This window comes from Penicillium paradoxum (genome assembly GCF_028828445.1).
Source record: "Penicillium paradoxum strain IBT 22861 chromosome Unknown utg000003l_segment0_segment0, whole genome shotgun sequence".
Taxonomy (NCBI): domain Eukaryota; kingdom Fungi; phylum Ascomycota; class Eurotiomycetes; order Eurotiales; family Aspergillaceae; genus Penicillium; species Penicillium paradoxum.
In genome coordinates, this window is record NW_026643181.1 from 2,329,702 (window position 1) to 2,344,128 (window position 14,427).

Consider the following 14,427-nt stretch of genomic DNA (forward strand, 5'->3'; position numbering starts at 1 on the left):
GTGAACCAACTGCTCAACGTTCGACAGCATGCATGCTCGAGATGACATTAAGGGCAAAAGCGATCACATGTTGTGATTTGATTTGTTTGTTCAGCCCTGACCATGCCCTACAGTATACTTAGCATGTTTGTTGACTTGGAACAGCCAATCAGCTCAAAATGCGGGGATCACGACAGATGCCTGAGCGTGCGGGGATCATTTCAAACGTTGAGAGCGCTAGTCGATGTATGCGGCACCTGCAGCCAGTCCGGAGTACGGAGTAAAGTTGGTGATATCGATGCGCTAGGTGCATCTGTATGCAGATCAGCACACACACAATCTGCTGTAAGCGAGACGCAACGGGTCGGTTTTAAATGAGGAAAGTCAAAAAGCAAGCCTAAAGAAGCCAAAGGTACTCGACAGAAGCAAAACACAGATCTATTAAGCCGCAGATTATATTAAATCTGTCAAAGTCACTAGCTCCACGCACGATCCCGGGCAACCACTTGGCGAGCAGCATCCAGAAAAAGCAAGGTGAGATCGCCTTGCTTTGTTGTACTCCGTACGGCGTACCTATAATCGCATTGGGACTGGCTCATAGGTAGCATGGCCGTAGCCTATGTCTGACCTGTGTCCCGTGTGACGAAGGTCGAAATGACTGGGGAAACACCAATCACACCCGACTCGAGCATCACCAAAGAAACGCGCAAAGTTCAAAGACTCGACTAATAAAGACCTGCCGATCGTTCTTTCATTGCATATACTTTTTCCCAGGATCAGGTAGTCATCAGGCATCTCTCATCACACGACCTGCACGAGTTCGTGTACACCGACTCTGAAAGCACTGCCTCATTCCGGCTCGGTGCAGAAATCTCTCGCCACGTCAGATCCCTCGCATAGACCTTAGCTTAGTTAATTTCGATCCTCGACCACATTGGTGCATCTGGTGTTCCCGTGACTGTTAACTCCTGCGGGCTGCGCCTATTAGTGCCCGACCCATCTTCATCCGTGCTGATAGACGCGCTCCCGTGTGGGTAATAGGAGGGGTTTTGTGTGGGAAACTTGGCTAAGGTAAAAAAAAGAAGGTGAATGCAAGATCTGTGAGCAAGGTTAAAAAAAAAAAATGAAGCCCGCGAATGAGAAAATCAAACCCCGAGATAAATATAAATATAATAAAAATCCCAAACACCATAGAACGTCACAGCCTCCGGGGCTGCAAAAAGGCCCGGTCGCACTGGGTCCCCTAGCGTTGGGCAGTTTCAACGAGCGCTCAGTCCCTGTCGAAAGGACTAGTTTTGAGGACAACTAGCGCGTCCCCAGGACAAACAGCATCGAGTGGCCAGCGTTCTTGGATCAAGTGGATCTTGGAAGAGACTTTGGAGAGAACGGAGTACATCGGTGTACGGAGTACACTAAAGAGAGACAAAGGCTGACCAGGCCACGCCTGGAAGTGGGGAACGGAAAGACGCGGACGGCAATGCAGTCGATTGGGTTCGAAAAACGTGGCCTGAGAGGATTGTACTAAATTGTACTCCATTTTACTCCGTATTACCGATGGTGCATACCTTGACGAAAACGGAAACTCACACCCCATACCGCAGACCTCTGGAGAACCCCAATTGGTATCTTTCTTCTGCCATACTGGATCTCTGAAACAGACAACCAAAACCGGTTTCCCACCTAAGCTGATTCAAAACGACAATACCTACTGCAGACCCATGAAATACCGTACTATACAGTCCGAGGTATTTTTGCCAGATGGCACACATGCATAGATCGGCGGGAAGGCCGGAGCGGCCCGTGGGACAAGTACCCCGAAACTTGATTGATTAAAATCCTGCGCAATAGTACTCGTATTGTTACCACGTACACTGATTATATTTTGCAATCCATGGTTGCGACTTTCGGCGTGTGGACACTTTTTTTTCTCACCATGACCAGAACCTATTATTCATATTATAGGCCGAAACCCACATTCTTGCTATATTGTAGGCTGAAAACATCGCCAGGGATTGGCGGTGACGGGCGTACGCTAAATAGCCCCCTCCCGTACAACGTGGTTGTGGCTCTTGGACAAGGAACCCGCCCTGTCAGCGCAGCGCTAATGCAGGTTACCTTGGCTCATGATGGGCTTTCCGGATCCAGTGCTATAGCACTGGGAACTTAGGGCACTCCACCCCCCTTCGTTTTGCTTCTCGTTTCTCTTCCTTTCCTCCAGACTTTGGTTCAGTTCGGTCAGCAAAAAGAGGCGATCCGCTTTCACCACACCTCAGCTTTTGTTCCAGATTTCGCGCCGGACTTCCATTTTCGACCACGAGTCCTCCAACTAGATGCTTCAACCTGTTCTTGGAGTGTGGCGAGTGTTCCAGCTGAACCCCACTTCTTCAGCTGAAGTCTGATCGCCACACTTTCACCGCTTGAATTTTTCTTTCAGAATACATGCAGTAGTTTCATGTACTTTGATGGACTAGGTAGCCCTGGTGAGAAACTGAAACTTTCCGGAGACGATATGAATGTACATAATAATAATGAGATTCATTTCATTCATTAAAATCAAAAGTATGACAGGGTAAATTTCATGAATAGATTGATAAAATACAATCAAGCTGGGCATCCCCCCGACAATGCATGGGAATGTGTCGCCCCGACCCGAGCCCATCGCCATGGAAAATGATCCTGGTTCCGCGGGGCCGGTTGCGGTTGTGCGACTACGGTCCGAGGCGGTCGTTCGTCCATGGACGGTTACGCAGCAAGGGTCACTCGGAGGAATTGCTGTCGATCCAACATACGTGCATGGGTTGACCCATGCAAATGGAGAGGTCACCTGCCATATTATTGATGATGTCAACTTCACAGTCTAAATAATTATGCTACTAACTCTCCCAGTTAGAGTGGTTCTTATTCAAGAGGTTATTTTCAGGTATGCCCTAGAGTGGCAAAATATACGGAGTACAGAAAGTTACTCTCGGGCGCTACTGCTAGTGAGAAAGGAAAAAGAGAAAAGAAAAAGAAAAGGAAAAGGAAAAGCGGTCGCCGTTCTCGGCTTTGCAACAACCGAAATTTGGTACTTGAAATTCCAACCCATGGTTCAAGGACTTGTCTTCCGTGTTTCACTGATGAGGTGAGTGTGTAAGGTAAGGTCATCCTCCCCGAGGTATCCATGGATACCAGCAATATGATCCCGTCTAGCAAAAATCTCCGTTCAATACCTTCGTAAAACGCTGTACGGAGTACAGTAAATCCCCCTCCATGTCTATGGGTCACTGGCGCCGCTTTAGCCCGCGCTGCCCGGGCTCCACCCCGTTCTCTAAAAATTCTTGAGCTTTTCCAATCAAATAATTGCGTTCCTTTTATTTCCTTTATTTCTCTGTTCGTTCCGATCTGAGCTTCTTTTTCTTCTTCTCTTCTCTGCTTATCTGTCGTGGGGTTTTTCACGTCCTTATACTTGCTCACGTCATAATCGCTCCCCGAGGCTCTCTATTTTTCTATTTTTTTTTTTTTTTTCTATTTTCTATTTTTTTTCTATCCTTTTTTTTTCCTTTCTGGTTCCCTATATTTTCTATTTCCTTTTTCTGTCGCTCGTGCTTAGGATCTTCCTGCATCTGCCCTTCTTCCCCTTCCCCTGCGTGACCGCGCTATGCTCACTTTGTCCGTGTGATTCAATCTCCCCTTTTCAATAACTCGACGTCACATCCCTGTATTCTTGACTCATCTCGTCTTACTCTCCCCCAACAACACAAATGTCGGGCAATCCCAACGATCACGACCCTAGCCGTCAGGGTGATCCAAATCGCCAGGATCCTCGAGACACCAGAGGGCCCCAGTGGAATACTCCGGATGATCAGGCCCCCTACCCAGTATGTGCTGTCTATAAGCCAGTTGGGAGCGCTATGAAATTGCGGTGCCTTCGGTTGCTGATAGCTTCATAGTATCCACCTACTTCCTATCCTCCACCGGATCAGGACCGCGGCTATCAATATCCCCCTCCCGCACAGTACGCGCCATCGCAGTATCCCCCTCCTCCTCAGTATCCTCCATCACAATATCCCCCGGCGCAGTATCCGGACCCAAGATACTCGCACCCACCAGCCATGAATGCCATTCACGGAGCGCAAGACCCCTACCGCCTGCCTCCTCCACCAGGACCTTATCGCACCGATGCATATGGACCTCAGGCAGCCCAAGGGCCTTACCAAGCAGCAGCTCCACGACAGCGAACGGCCATCGCCTGCCGATACTGCCGTCGCCGGAAGGTACGGGAGGAGTCCATCCCCACATCTCCGAGTGATCATGCGCTGATTTAGATTCTATAGATTCGTTGCTCAGGATTTGAGACGTCCGCAGATGGAAGATGCAGCAACTGCGTGAGATTCAACCAAGACTGCATGTTCACCCCAGTCTCTTCGCAAACCCAAGCCTTTGTGCCTGCACACACCGCCTACCCCCATCTACGCCCTGGACAGAATGGCCCAGGACCAGGTCGCGGTGGACCTCCAGTGCTGTACGGCGCTCACGGACAGCCTCTACCCCCTCAACAGCAGCCACAGGGTCCCGAGACCACCCTGCCTCCGCCTCAAGGGATGTACTATCAGAACGGCCGACCCCCCATGGACGGTGCCCCGCCACCCCTTGCATCAACCATGCCCGATCCGGTAAGGACGCCATTACCCCTTCGGCAAGAGACAAAGGGAAAGAGGGAGCCTGAGCTAATATTCCTGCGCAGAGACATCGCCGCGGCTCGAACTCGGGATTTGAGTACCCAGATCCGACCAATCTGGCTCCCGTGACCCCCGCTGGCTCTGCCCCGGGATACCAGACTCATACCACGCCGAGCCCTTACTCATACCCCCTCCACCCGCCCACGATCGACGCACCTCGCCGCCATCGGCTTATAGTTACGATGCACGCCCCTCCTCCTCGCCTCACGGGTCGCCCTTCCCGCCCATGCAGTCCCATCAGGCGCCTATGACTCCTCACCAGGGCAGTGTGCCCCCAGTTTCAGTTCAACCTGGCACCACACAACCCAAGCCAAGTGGTACTCCTCAACCAGGGGGTGTGACACCTCCCCCGACTTCCACTCCTGGGGGTTCGCAGCGCGGAGGATTGAATGTGCGCGACATGCTGAACCCGGGCGATTCCCAAGGCCGGTCCAGCACTGATAGCGATATGCTCAATGCGCTGAACCGCCGCGGCCCGCAATAGCAATTTATTTGTTAGCATCTTGCAATCCTAGTATTCCACTAGGAATGCGAAGAATGCAATATGGGGGGGATTGGTGAGGGAGAGAATCATTTCGGAATGAGCCGTGTGCTGGCCGCACGGTCCGAGAGCCATGTGTTGTACTGGAATTTTTTTTTTAAAGAAAAAAGAAGATTCGCTGTTTCGTCGGACCGTTGTGCCGACTCTCCAAAGAATTTTCGAATCGATGAACATTAAATCGTCCAGGTTGCGCTGCAAGGGGAAGTCTCGAAATCACATTCCAGATGTCGAGCATCCAACTTGGACGATGAACGACAAGAGCATCACTCCGATCTGTTACGAGGCCACAAAACGCGAACCTACGAGCTTCATGAGCACGAACTTGAACTTGAGCTTTATACCGACACGTCCAGAGACCCAATGGAGCACTCTGGTTGTATCGGCGTACGAATTTTATTTCCATATCTATTTTCCTTTATTTTCCTTTTTCGCGATCTTTATCGACTTCGGTATTTTGATTAATGGCAAATCTACGAATCTGGTTTGCTCGGAGAGAGTGATATGAAATAGTTTCCAGTCTTCGATTCACCTTCTGGCATTGGTTTGACCTGCATACCATGAGTCTGGAACATAATGGAAACCTGGCCTCACTATCAAATCATTCTCTCCGGCTGTTTTCTCCGTGGCATTTGCAGCCACAGACCTGCAGACATTATCCGCATTGTTATTTGAATCTCGGGTGGCTATCTGTTTTTTTTTTACCTGCAATGTTTCCGTTTATGCAATATCGGCTTGTTTTTTTTGCCCTGAAATTTGTGTTTATCCATTTTACATTTTCCGGGAAGGCATTCGTCTCTTTGCCTACTTACATCCAAGGATGTATATGTGGCTGTTTCTCGCGCCAATGCGATCAAAAAGAACGGAGGGTCGGCTATGTGATTTCTTTTTTTTTATCTTTCTTAGTTTGATCATCGGACGCTGTTTCCGATCTTCTTACTCCGTTGCCTGTCTTTTCATTTTATCGGTTCTGCTTATACTTTATATCCGGAGGCTGTCTGATCACTCTTTCTGCTATTTCAAATTATTGCTGCATGCTGGTTTTTTCCCCCTCAACCTTCCATTAGGATCTATGTATCTCTGAGCGCTTTCTGAAATAACTACCTTATACCGAAGTATTCCCTGCATCTCCGGCCTTGCAGATCCCCGTTCCAGGGTTGCGTCTAGCTTCCTTGTTATTTTCTTTCTTTCAGTGCCCTCCTCCCCTTCCCTTGCTTCGCGCTTATGCTCTTTTCAGATCAAGAGTGGAGTGAAGGAGTCGGATGGGACTCCGTTTAGACTACGTACGGACTATTGGCTGTATGGCTTCGGCACCGGCAGGGAAAGCTTGGCTGCATAACGGGGCTCGAGTATTGCATTCTTTCAGGCTACATTATGCATCTGCATCGTCCCACTTAGTGCCTATCCAGTATCCTGGCTAGACCGTGTAGACCGACTAGGCGGGATGCGTAGAGGACACGTGACTTGCCCTAACTTGGACGGGGAAGTTTTCATAGTAGTGAAAAGAACACGGTGGGAATGGATGGCTATATGAATTCAATTGCATTATTCAAGTACATGGACTGCTATCCTATTGCTTGTGAAGAAGAATATGGAACACCTGCGGGCAGGTATCCAAGTCGCCGAAATTAAGCATTAGGGGGAGGTGTTGATGGCAAAACAGGAGGTTGTGAAAATGGAAAAAAGAAATGAATGCATGTGTAGCTGTGCTAGGACTGGAGAATTTGTGACTATGAAACAGCGCACTGGGTAAATGATTGTGTAATTAACAAATGGACAATGTGGGTGGCAGGGAAATATGGGTGGAAAAAAATAGGAAAAAAAAGGTATGGAAGTGTCTGTCGAGACTAGGCTAGGTTGAATCTTGTGATGAGACGAAAACGAGTGTAGGGAATCATCGGATGGAAGTATGGTAGGACAAAAGGAAATGCAAGATGTTTTTGCAGGGCTGGAACGCAACATGCTGGTGAAGAGTGTGGAGAACGTAATTTGTAGGAGTGAGGGACAATAGTTGGTTGGTATGCGTCGAAGATGAGTGAAATATGAGGTATTGAGAAAATGCATGGTCGAGATTATCTGTTAGGGACGGAGTCGAGAATGCGAGACATCTCCATGGCCTGAGCTGGGTCCTCGACAACCATGCCACGACGCACAAGTGAGTTCTGGACGGTCTCAACGACCTTGTTGAATGATGACGCCGCACCACGCTTCTGTTTGAAGCGGACCAAGCTCAGGTTGGCTGGACGGCCATGTTTCTGGACAGTGTAGAACTCAGCGGTGAACTCAACTTCTCGGAGTTGGAGGACTGGATGCTGGTTAGATTGGTCAATGGATCTAGAAGATGAATGACTTACAGTTTGCTTCGCCCACACGGCCATGGACGATGCTGTTGGTCTTGTCCAGGTACACATCCTCCATGCCAAAGTCCTGCCACTCCCGAAGAAGCTTGTATAGCTCCTTGCGTCCCTTGGCTCTGGAGGTGCTCAATGCAATGACTTGCGTAGCAGGTTTGATTTGGAAAACACGGGCAAACCAGTTGTGGTTGGCAATTGAGCGGCGCTTATTGCGGAAAGGGAGTTGCTGATCATCACCCTCAATTGAACTGTCTGTGTCTGCAATGCCCTTGCACATCAGGGAGGGGTGATGATCATCCTTTGTCGGTGTAGTTTCATGGTCTAGGCTTACGTCTATCGACTGGTTAGCAATGCTCCGGGAGGTTCCATGTTTGCGCTCACCAGTGGTAGGCTCTTGGGTGTGCTTGGTGGACTTTTTAGTCATGAGCTTCTTCAAGAATCCTCCGCCAAATCGATCCATCGACGTCTTGCGGGTTGTGGCCCGCTGCGACTGTTGTGGTGCCGAAGGGGCCGCTGGCTCAAGGGTAATTGGCTTATGTACCGTGGTATCGCCACTAGGAATTATGATCTGGGGCTTGGGCTCATGTGTAGGAGTGGCATCAGAGCTTTGAGGGCGATGCTTGAACCATGACCATTTCTTACCCTCCGGACCCCGACCGGTGACGCTTTTCCTCGGGGATAGAGGGATTTCTTGAATTGGTGTCAGGTTACCGGGCTGGCCCACGTGTCGGGATCCACTGGCGAAGTTCAGGTCACTACCCAACACGTCACCCATGGAGAAGTCGTGAACATCAGAAAGTGTGGACTTGGCAGTGTTCTTTTTCCGAATGGTCAGGGGCTTGACTTCCTCTAGGGACCGTAGGGAGCTGTTTGGAACCATTCTAATCGTTCCCTTTGCATCGCCCCCTTGGGATGTTGCGACGGAGATGTGTTGCTTCTGGGAGTGCTTTGGACTGACATCACATGGCGCATGGACAGCGCTGGCAAAGTTCGGATTGATAGCAGGGCGCGGGATCTGGTCTGAAGAATTGACGAAGGGATCTTGAAGAGACCCTATATCCAAGGTTCTCCCTGCACTCCGGGCTTGATCTTCTTGGATCAAGCGGTCGAGATGGGTGATGACACCCGAGAGGTGGGCGGGAATATTATCCGTTCGGCCATGGCTGTGCTCAACGAGCCTGCGCCGTGTCTCAATAAGTTCCGCAATACTAGGGGCATTCTTTGAGTCTTTTGATGGTTCCATTACTGAGATTGTCGCTGTAGGTGTAAATTTCTCAGGGCTTGCCATGGATACCGGAGTTGGCGGTGTTTCATAGCCAGAGGCAGCACTGGTGGTGCGGATCGTTGTGACAGAACTTCCATTGAAAGCCTCCTCGCAAATCTGACTGAGCTCATGGGAGACCTGCCGAGCGTCTTCCCTCCAGGTGTAATCCGATTCACGGAGTTTCCTGACTTGATGCAAGCTCTTGACCTTTGGGCCACTGGCTCGAACTACTGTCGGTTGAGCTGGAAGCGGGGGGCTACTAGGCATATCAGGAATATCCATGCGCCCCGCCATTATTTGCAAGCTGCAGGTGCTAGGGGACCGCTTTAGATCCGTTTGCAGGGTCGGAGCAGTAATCTTTCTCTTCTTGGGCTTAGCAGTCGTTGATCCATGGGAGCGATTTCGTGCATGTCGGAAAGAAACATTGCGACGGTAGCTCATGGAATGTGTTGACAATCCACGAGCGCGAGAGCTAGATGGTAGCACCTTGGAGGACTGGAAAGATTTCATAGAGCTGGGCCCGTGCTTGCGTTTTTGGAGGACGGTGTATGGAGAGTTTTCCATGCCATCCGATTCTTCTGGCTCTTCTTCCTCCAGGATCGAAGGGGGTGGCTTGACTCTTGGTGAGGACAAAATAGCCGTAGCTTCCTCGAGGGGTTCTCGGTGGACTGTTATCTGGGCGTATTGTGGTTCCGGGTTTGCGCCGTGGTGCTTGGGAGACCGGTACGGATCATAGCTTTCCATGGTGCCACATGACATTGGTTCCCTCATAGAACTCACGCGGGGAGGGAACTGCCTCACATGAGGACATTGAGCGCGACTCTTAGAGCTGCCTTGTCCTGTCTGACTGCGGCCCCGACGGACTCTGCCACCGGGCCGGGAGATGTGGTGGTAATCACTAGCGGAGTACTCAAGAGGCTGTCCTTGATAGTTCTCAAGTTGTTCATCTCGGAACTTGGCCAAGGAATTGTAGAACATTCGCTCATGCGTGGGCCTTCGCTCTCTGTTAGTATGGAGATTGTTTGTACAGGAGGCAGTTTGTACTTACTCGAGGGATAGTAGCCTGTGAACCAGGTCTTCTGGCCTCACATCATGCCACAACGTTTGCAAATTACGCAGAATATCCATATCAATTTCCTGTGTACAAGACAGTGCTTGTCCACAATCCTTCACTGACAAAGGTGGAGGGGGTCCGACGTAGTGGTCGAGCATCGCATCGTGAAGCTTTTCGTACTTGGTAAACAGTGGGTGCACCCAAATGTTCTTCATGGAGATCCGGTCTTCTGGGCGTTTTTGGAGTATACGCTGGATCAGATCAGCGGCCTCGGCACTCAGCTCTGAAGGAATCATGTACTGGCCCTTCTTGACAAGGCGCAAGGTACTTCCAAGGTCTCCACCGTCGAAGGGCAGGTAACCAGTCAATAAAGCATAAAGAATGATACCACAGCTCCACATATCAGCTCTATCTCCACGGTACTTTCTGCCGTAAATGATCTCTGGTGCCGCGTAATGAGGGCTACCACACGATGTGTTCAACCAATGACCCGCGGGTTGGAGGGCGGCCATGCCAAAATCAGCCAACTTGATATTATGCTGGGAGTCAAGCAAGATGTTTTCTGGCTTCAAATCACGGTGGCAGATATTGAAACGATGGCAATATCCAAGAGCGGCAATGATCTGTCGAAACAATCGCACGGCTTCTTCTTCAGGAAGCGGTCCATTGTTGTGCACATACTCGAATAACTCTCCTCCTTCGACGTATTCAAGCACGAGATACCTGCTATTGTTAGTGAAGACTCTCGATTAGGAAGTGGGTGCACACGAACAATTCTCCACGGTTTTCCCAAACGTCATACAAACTGATCACATTCGGATGCTCAATCAGCTTCATGATGACTACTTCCCGTTCAATACCACATGGCATTTGTCGGGTGGTTGGGTTGCTAGCAAAATTCGCCGCATTGCGATCCATTGCAGCAATACTTTCACTCTGAACCATCGCGGCTGACTTCTTCGAGACGATCTTGATCGCGGCCGTGCCTCCAGTGACGGCATGTTTGGCCAATCTAACCCGTCCCGTTGCACCCTTTCCCAGTGTTCTTCCGAGCTGCCATGGTCCCACATGTGTCTTTCTCTTTCCTTTGCTAGACAGACGGGATGTCGCAGACATGATCGAGTTGCGAGCGGAGTCGTACTGCAGCTCGTTTCCCGGGGAGAGATGCTCATTCTCTTTATTTCTCGTTGGAGTCGGGGTCAGAAACAAGGACATTTGGTCAGGACTCTTCAATTTCTCGGACTCTTCGACCCTCCGGTGCGGTGTCTCAACATTTGATGACCTAGAGTTGTTCATGCGGCTTGACACATCTCCCAACGGTTGGCGTCGCCGTTGAGTGTCACTGGCATCGGACATTATGTGATCCATGTTGGCGTATGTTGATGTTTTCCTGGACGTCTGTTGTTATTTGGTGGGGGATTAGTCGCCAATCTACACTCCATTAGCTCGGCCCTCAACGTCAACAAAGATCTGGTTCTTCAACCTACAATAAATTAGGTCAAACGATTAAAAAAAGAGATGACGCTCCTGCAGAGTGTCGACGAAAAGAATCGTGCTGTAAAGATCGGATCCAGACTATTCTGGCAAAGGAAACGTCGCAAAATTAATGAGTGACAAGGACTGGTCAACACCACATCATCGACGGCGATGCAGTGAAAAGGGAATCTCGAGCGACGCAACCCCAGGTTCTGAATTCGAAACGGAGAAGACGAGAAAGAAGAACTGTTAGTACTCATGAGAAGACAAGAAGTTGGCTGGCATGCTTCGGTTAGACAGGAATGAGCTTCCTTCCTTCCCATGAAGAATGTCCCCCCTCCCCCACCGCCTGTTTACCCTGAGGGTTGCTATTTACTATTTACTATTTACGATTTACTACTTTCTTCTGTTTACTGCGTTCATGTCGATTCTGTTTACCGTCTTGCTCTGGGAGCTTGACCTATCACCGTCACGCTTCACGCTTGGCGGTGCATGACTCTATTCACATCCCGTCTGCGCTTCATATCTAGGCACTGGCGCCTAGATGGTCTCGTTTATTTCTTCCCTTCTACCTCATTCCCGTTTGAGACACTGATTTTAACGGGACATGTCCATGGTTTGACAATAGTCTGATTCCTGAAGTTCTGTCGCTGACATTTCCCACCAATTACGATCGACGACAGAGACAGGCATTCCCCCCAGGAAGGGGGATAACAACAACCCCACTGCAGGGTTAGGGTTCCCAGATGGCCCTACCGTTTATTTTTTCTAGGGGTTTCTGTCAAGCATTCCACCCCCCCTAAATAGTTCGGGCTCTGATATCCAATCTAAATCAGATTAAGCGTCTGAATAAACCTGCTGCACAGCTTGCATGTGCATGCTCTCCAGCGCATGAAGATGCCCCCCTGTCACTTTTGGTGCAGAAGATCTATATAGATCTTGCAACTACACTATATCGCCCTAATATCGGCCGAGAAGATCCCAAAAGGTTCATTCTGGCCTCAACTATCTCCATACATGTACTATCACCAATGTTCCTCACTAATAGGTACATCGTTCACATCAACCCCATCTGTAAACCACCGTCCCTCGCCATTTCCCTCCGGTCCGATCAGTACATCATTCCCACTCATCATACGCTTGCGCATCTTCCCCGTCTCAAGATCAAAAGTCCAATCTTCCAGCCCGTAGCATCGCTTCCAGCGCATCCCATCCTCCGCATCCTGAAACTCGTACCAAAACTGCACAGCGATGCGATCATCCCCGAACGCAAAGAGTTCCTTACGAAGTCGATAATTGCGCTCACGATTCCATTTTGCTGTCAGGAATGCAACGATAGACTCTGTCCCTGCAAAAAAGGAGTCTCGAACACGCCAGATACAGGTTGGTGTGTAACCCCGAGCGACTCGGGCAGGATCCCTGCCAACGCACATGGTAAGAACGATGGCATCACTACGTCATTGTGTTTGGCGTAATCCAAAGAACGATAAGCCTTGTCGAAATCGAGAAATTAATCCTTCTCGTAGGTATGCTTGCCAGGGTGCTCCCGCACGGACAAACAGAAGGTTGCAGGAATGCAAGGGATGAGGGCCTTCGGGGATCCTGACGATAATAAACTCGAAACTCACTGCGTGTTCCACATATCCTGGGCGGCTTTGACCTTTTTCTTCGCAGTCTCCTCGTTAAAGGGTGGTTTAAGGTCTGCCATGGTGAGAATTTCGGGGATAGAGGTTCAGATTGGTCTTCGAGTCGGATCGCGAGATTGAGATGCTTAAAAAGCAGGGTGCTTTAGAGATTGTGAGTCATTTCCACGTAAGGTCATGCAATAGGCGGCAAGGTTATGTCGACTACTGGAAATACCACTAGTTCGTACCAAAATTTTGGTAGACAGATCTGGAACAATATAGCACATGTTTAGGTGTATTGCATACGGAGTACTACACAAGACTTTTATCTTGATTTGTATTATTTCATTGGCTCTTTAATTCTAACATGAGGCTATTTGGTAAATAAATCAATGGTTATAAATCAGTTCAAATTGATCCCAAGGAAAACTAAGTTAATGTTAAGCATTTAGGGCTGACAGGGTACCTGATATATAACCGCTCTCGTTCACGAGTCCACCACCATTTGGCGCACAAATCGACAGAAAACTCAGCAAAAAGTACTGTTTATCTTCCAAACACATAGGATTCATTCAAAGCTACTGGGAACACTTATTATGCCATCTATATCTCTCATTAGGTACACATGTTGTAGTTCTAATAGCATCCATATTTTCAAGTCCAGGAGCGCCAAGCCCCGGGAACAAGATCAGATCAACCATCTACCTATTGCTAGGGCATATTTTTTTTTTCTCTCAATTGACATGGTCTAAACATGATAATACCCGTCATTTTCTCATCTTATGTTCCGGTCAGTTTTTCAGTTGTGAAATACCCTGTCTTCATACGGTGTACTTCGTATGAAATACTACATAAGTACGCTGTACGGAATAGAAACGCTAACATTGAGTCCCCCACATTCCCTGTCGCCTAAAGCGCGTCGACAGTAATTAATTGTTGTATATATTTAGCTAGCTCAGTGCAATCCACAGATACAATGTCCAATTAACTATTTTTCTACACTGTTTTCGACCCGCTAGAACCTATCCGACCTACAAAAACCCACCCTGAAACGGCCCCGGAGGTAGCTAGTGCTTACGCCGAAGCAACCGAGTCCATTTGAAGGGGGCCAGATCCACCGCCAACTTTTTATATGACCTGGCCAATCACTGGGCTATGGACCTGACAGCCTTGCCCGATCCCGTGTCTGGAAAAAACCGAGATTGACTCCATAGTTTGCTGATCTCTACGACTCGTGGCCAGCCACGCCCTGGGGTTTTATTACAGACTAGGATCAACTAGCATGCACCAGGATGCAATTCATAGATCCAAGGGAAATACTCGTAAGTTTGGGAAGAAACAACTAAGCTAATTTGGGTCACCGGTGCCTAAGCAATCGGTTCTTATTTTTGATTACAACGAGGATTCTAGTTGCTTCCG

At 49.2% G+C, this 14,427-nt stretch overlaps 4 protein-coding genes across 4 annotated transcripts; 2 read left to right on the forward strand and 2 right to left on the reverse strand.

The window, feature by feature from the left end:
* Positions 1–2,603: 2,603 nt before the first annotated feature.
* N7457_002777 (uncharacterized protein) lies at positions 2,604–2,840 on the forward strand (the record flags this gene model as incomplete). Its single annotated transcript, XM_057173823.1, has 1 exon — positions 2,604–2,840. The coding sequence occupies one exon, from the start codon at positions 2,604–2,606 to the stop codon at positions 2,838–2,840; it is 237 nt and encodes a 78-aa protein (XP_057033974.1).
* Positions 2,841–3,719: 879 nt separating this feature from the next.
* On the forward strand, positions 3,720–5,181 carry N7457_002778 (Zn(II)2Cys6 transcription factor domain-containing protein; the record flags this gene model as incomplete). The annotated part of the gene is made up of 4 exons (XM_057173824.1): positions 3,720–3,836; positions 3,909–4,232; positions 4,293–4,734; positions 4,796–5,181. 4 exons carry the CDS (start codon positions 3,720–3,722, stop codon positions 5,179–5,181), a joined length of 1,269 nt encoding a protein of 422 aa, XP_057033975.1.
* Positions 5,182–7,307: 2,126 nt separating this feature from the next.
* On the reverse strand, positions 7,308–11,275 carry N7457_002779 (serine/threonine-protein kinase; the record flags this gene model as incomplete). The annotated part of the gene is made up of 4 exons (XM_057173825.1): positions 7,308–7,540; positions 7,590–9,856; positions 9,902–10,630; positions 10,680–11,275. 4 exons carry the CDS (start codon positions 11,273–11,275, stop codon positions 7,308–7,310), a joined length of 3,825 nt encoding a protein of 1,274 aa, XP_057033976.1.
* A 1,133-nt stretch (positions 11,276–12,408) lies between these two features.
* N7457_002780 (uncharacterized protein) lies at positions 12,409–13,091 on the reverse strand (the record flags this gene model as incomplete). Its single annotated transcript, XM_057173826.1, has 2 exons — positions 12,409–12,802; positions 13,012–13,091. 2 exons carry the CDS (start codon positions 13,089–13,091, stop codon positions 12,409–12,411), a joined length of 474 nt encoding a protein of 157 aa, XP_057033977.1.
* Between the last annotated feature and the right edge of the window lie 1,336 nt (positions 13,092–14,427).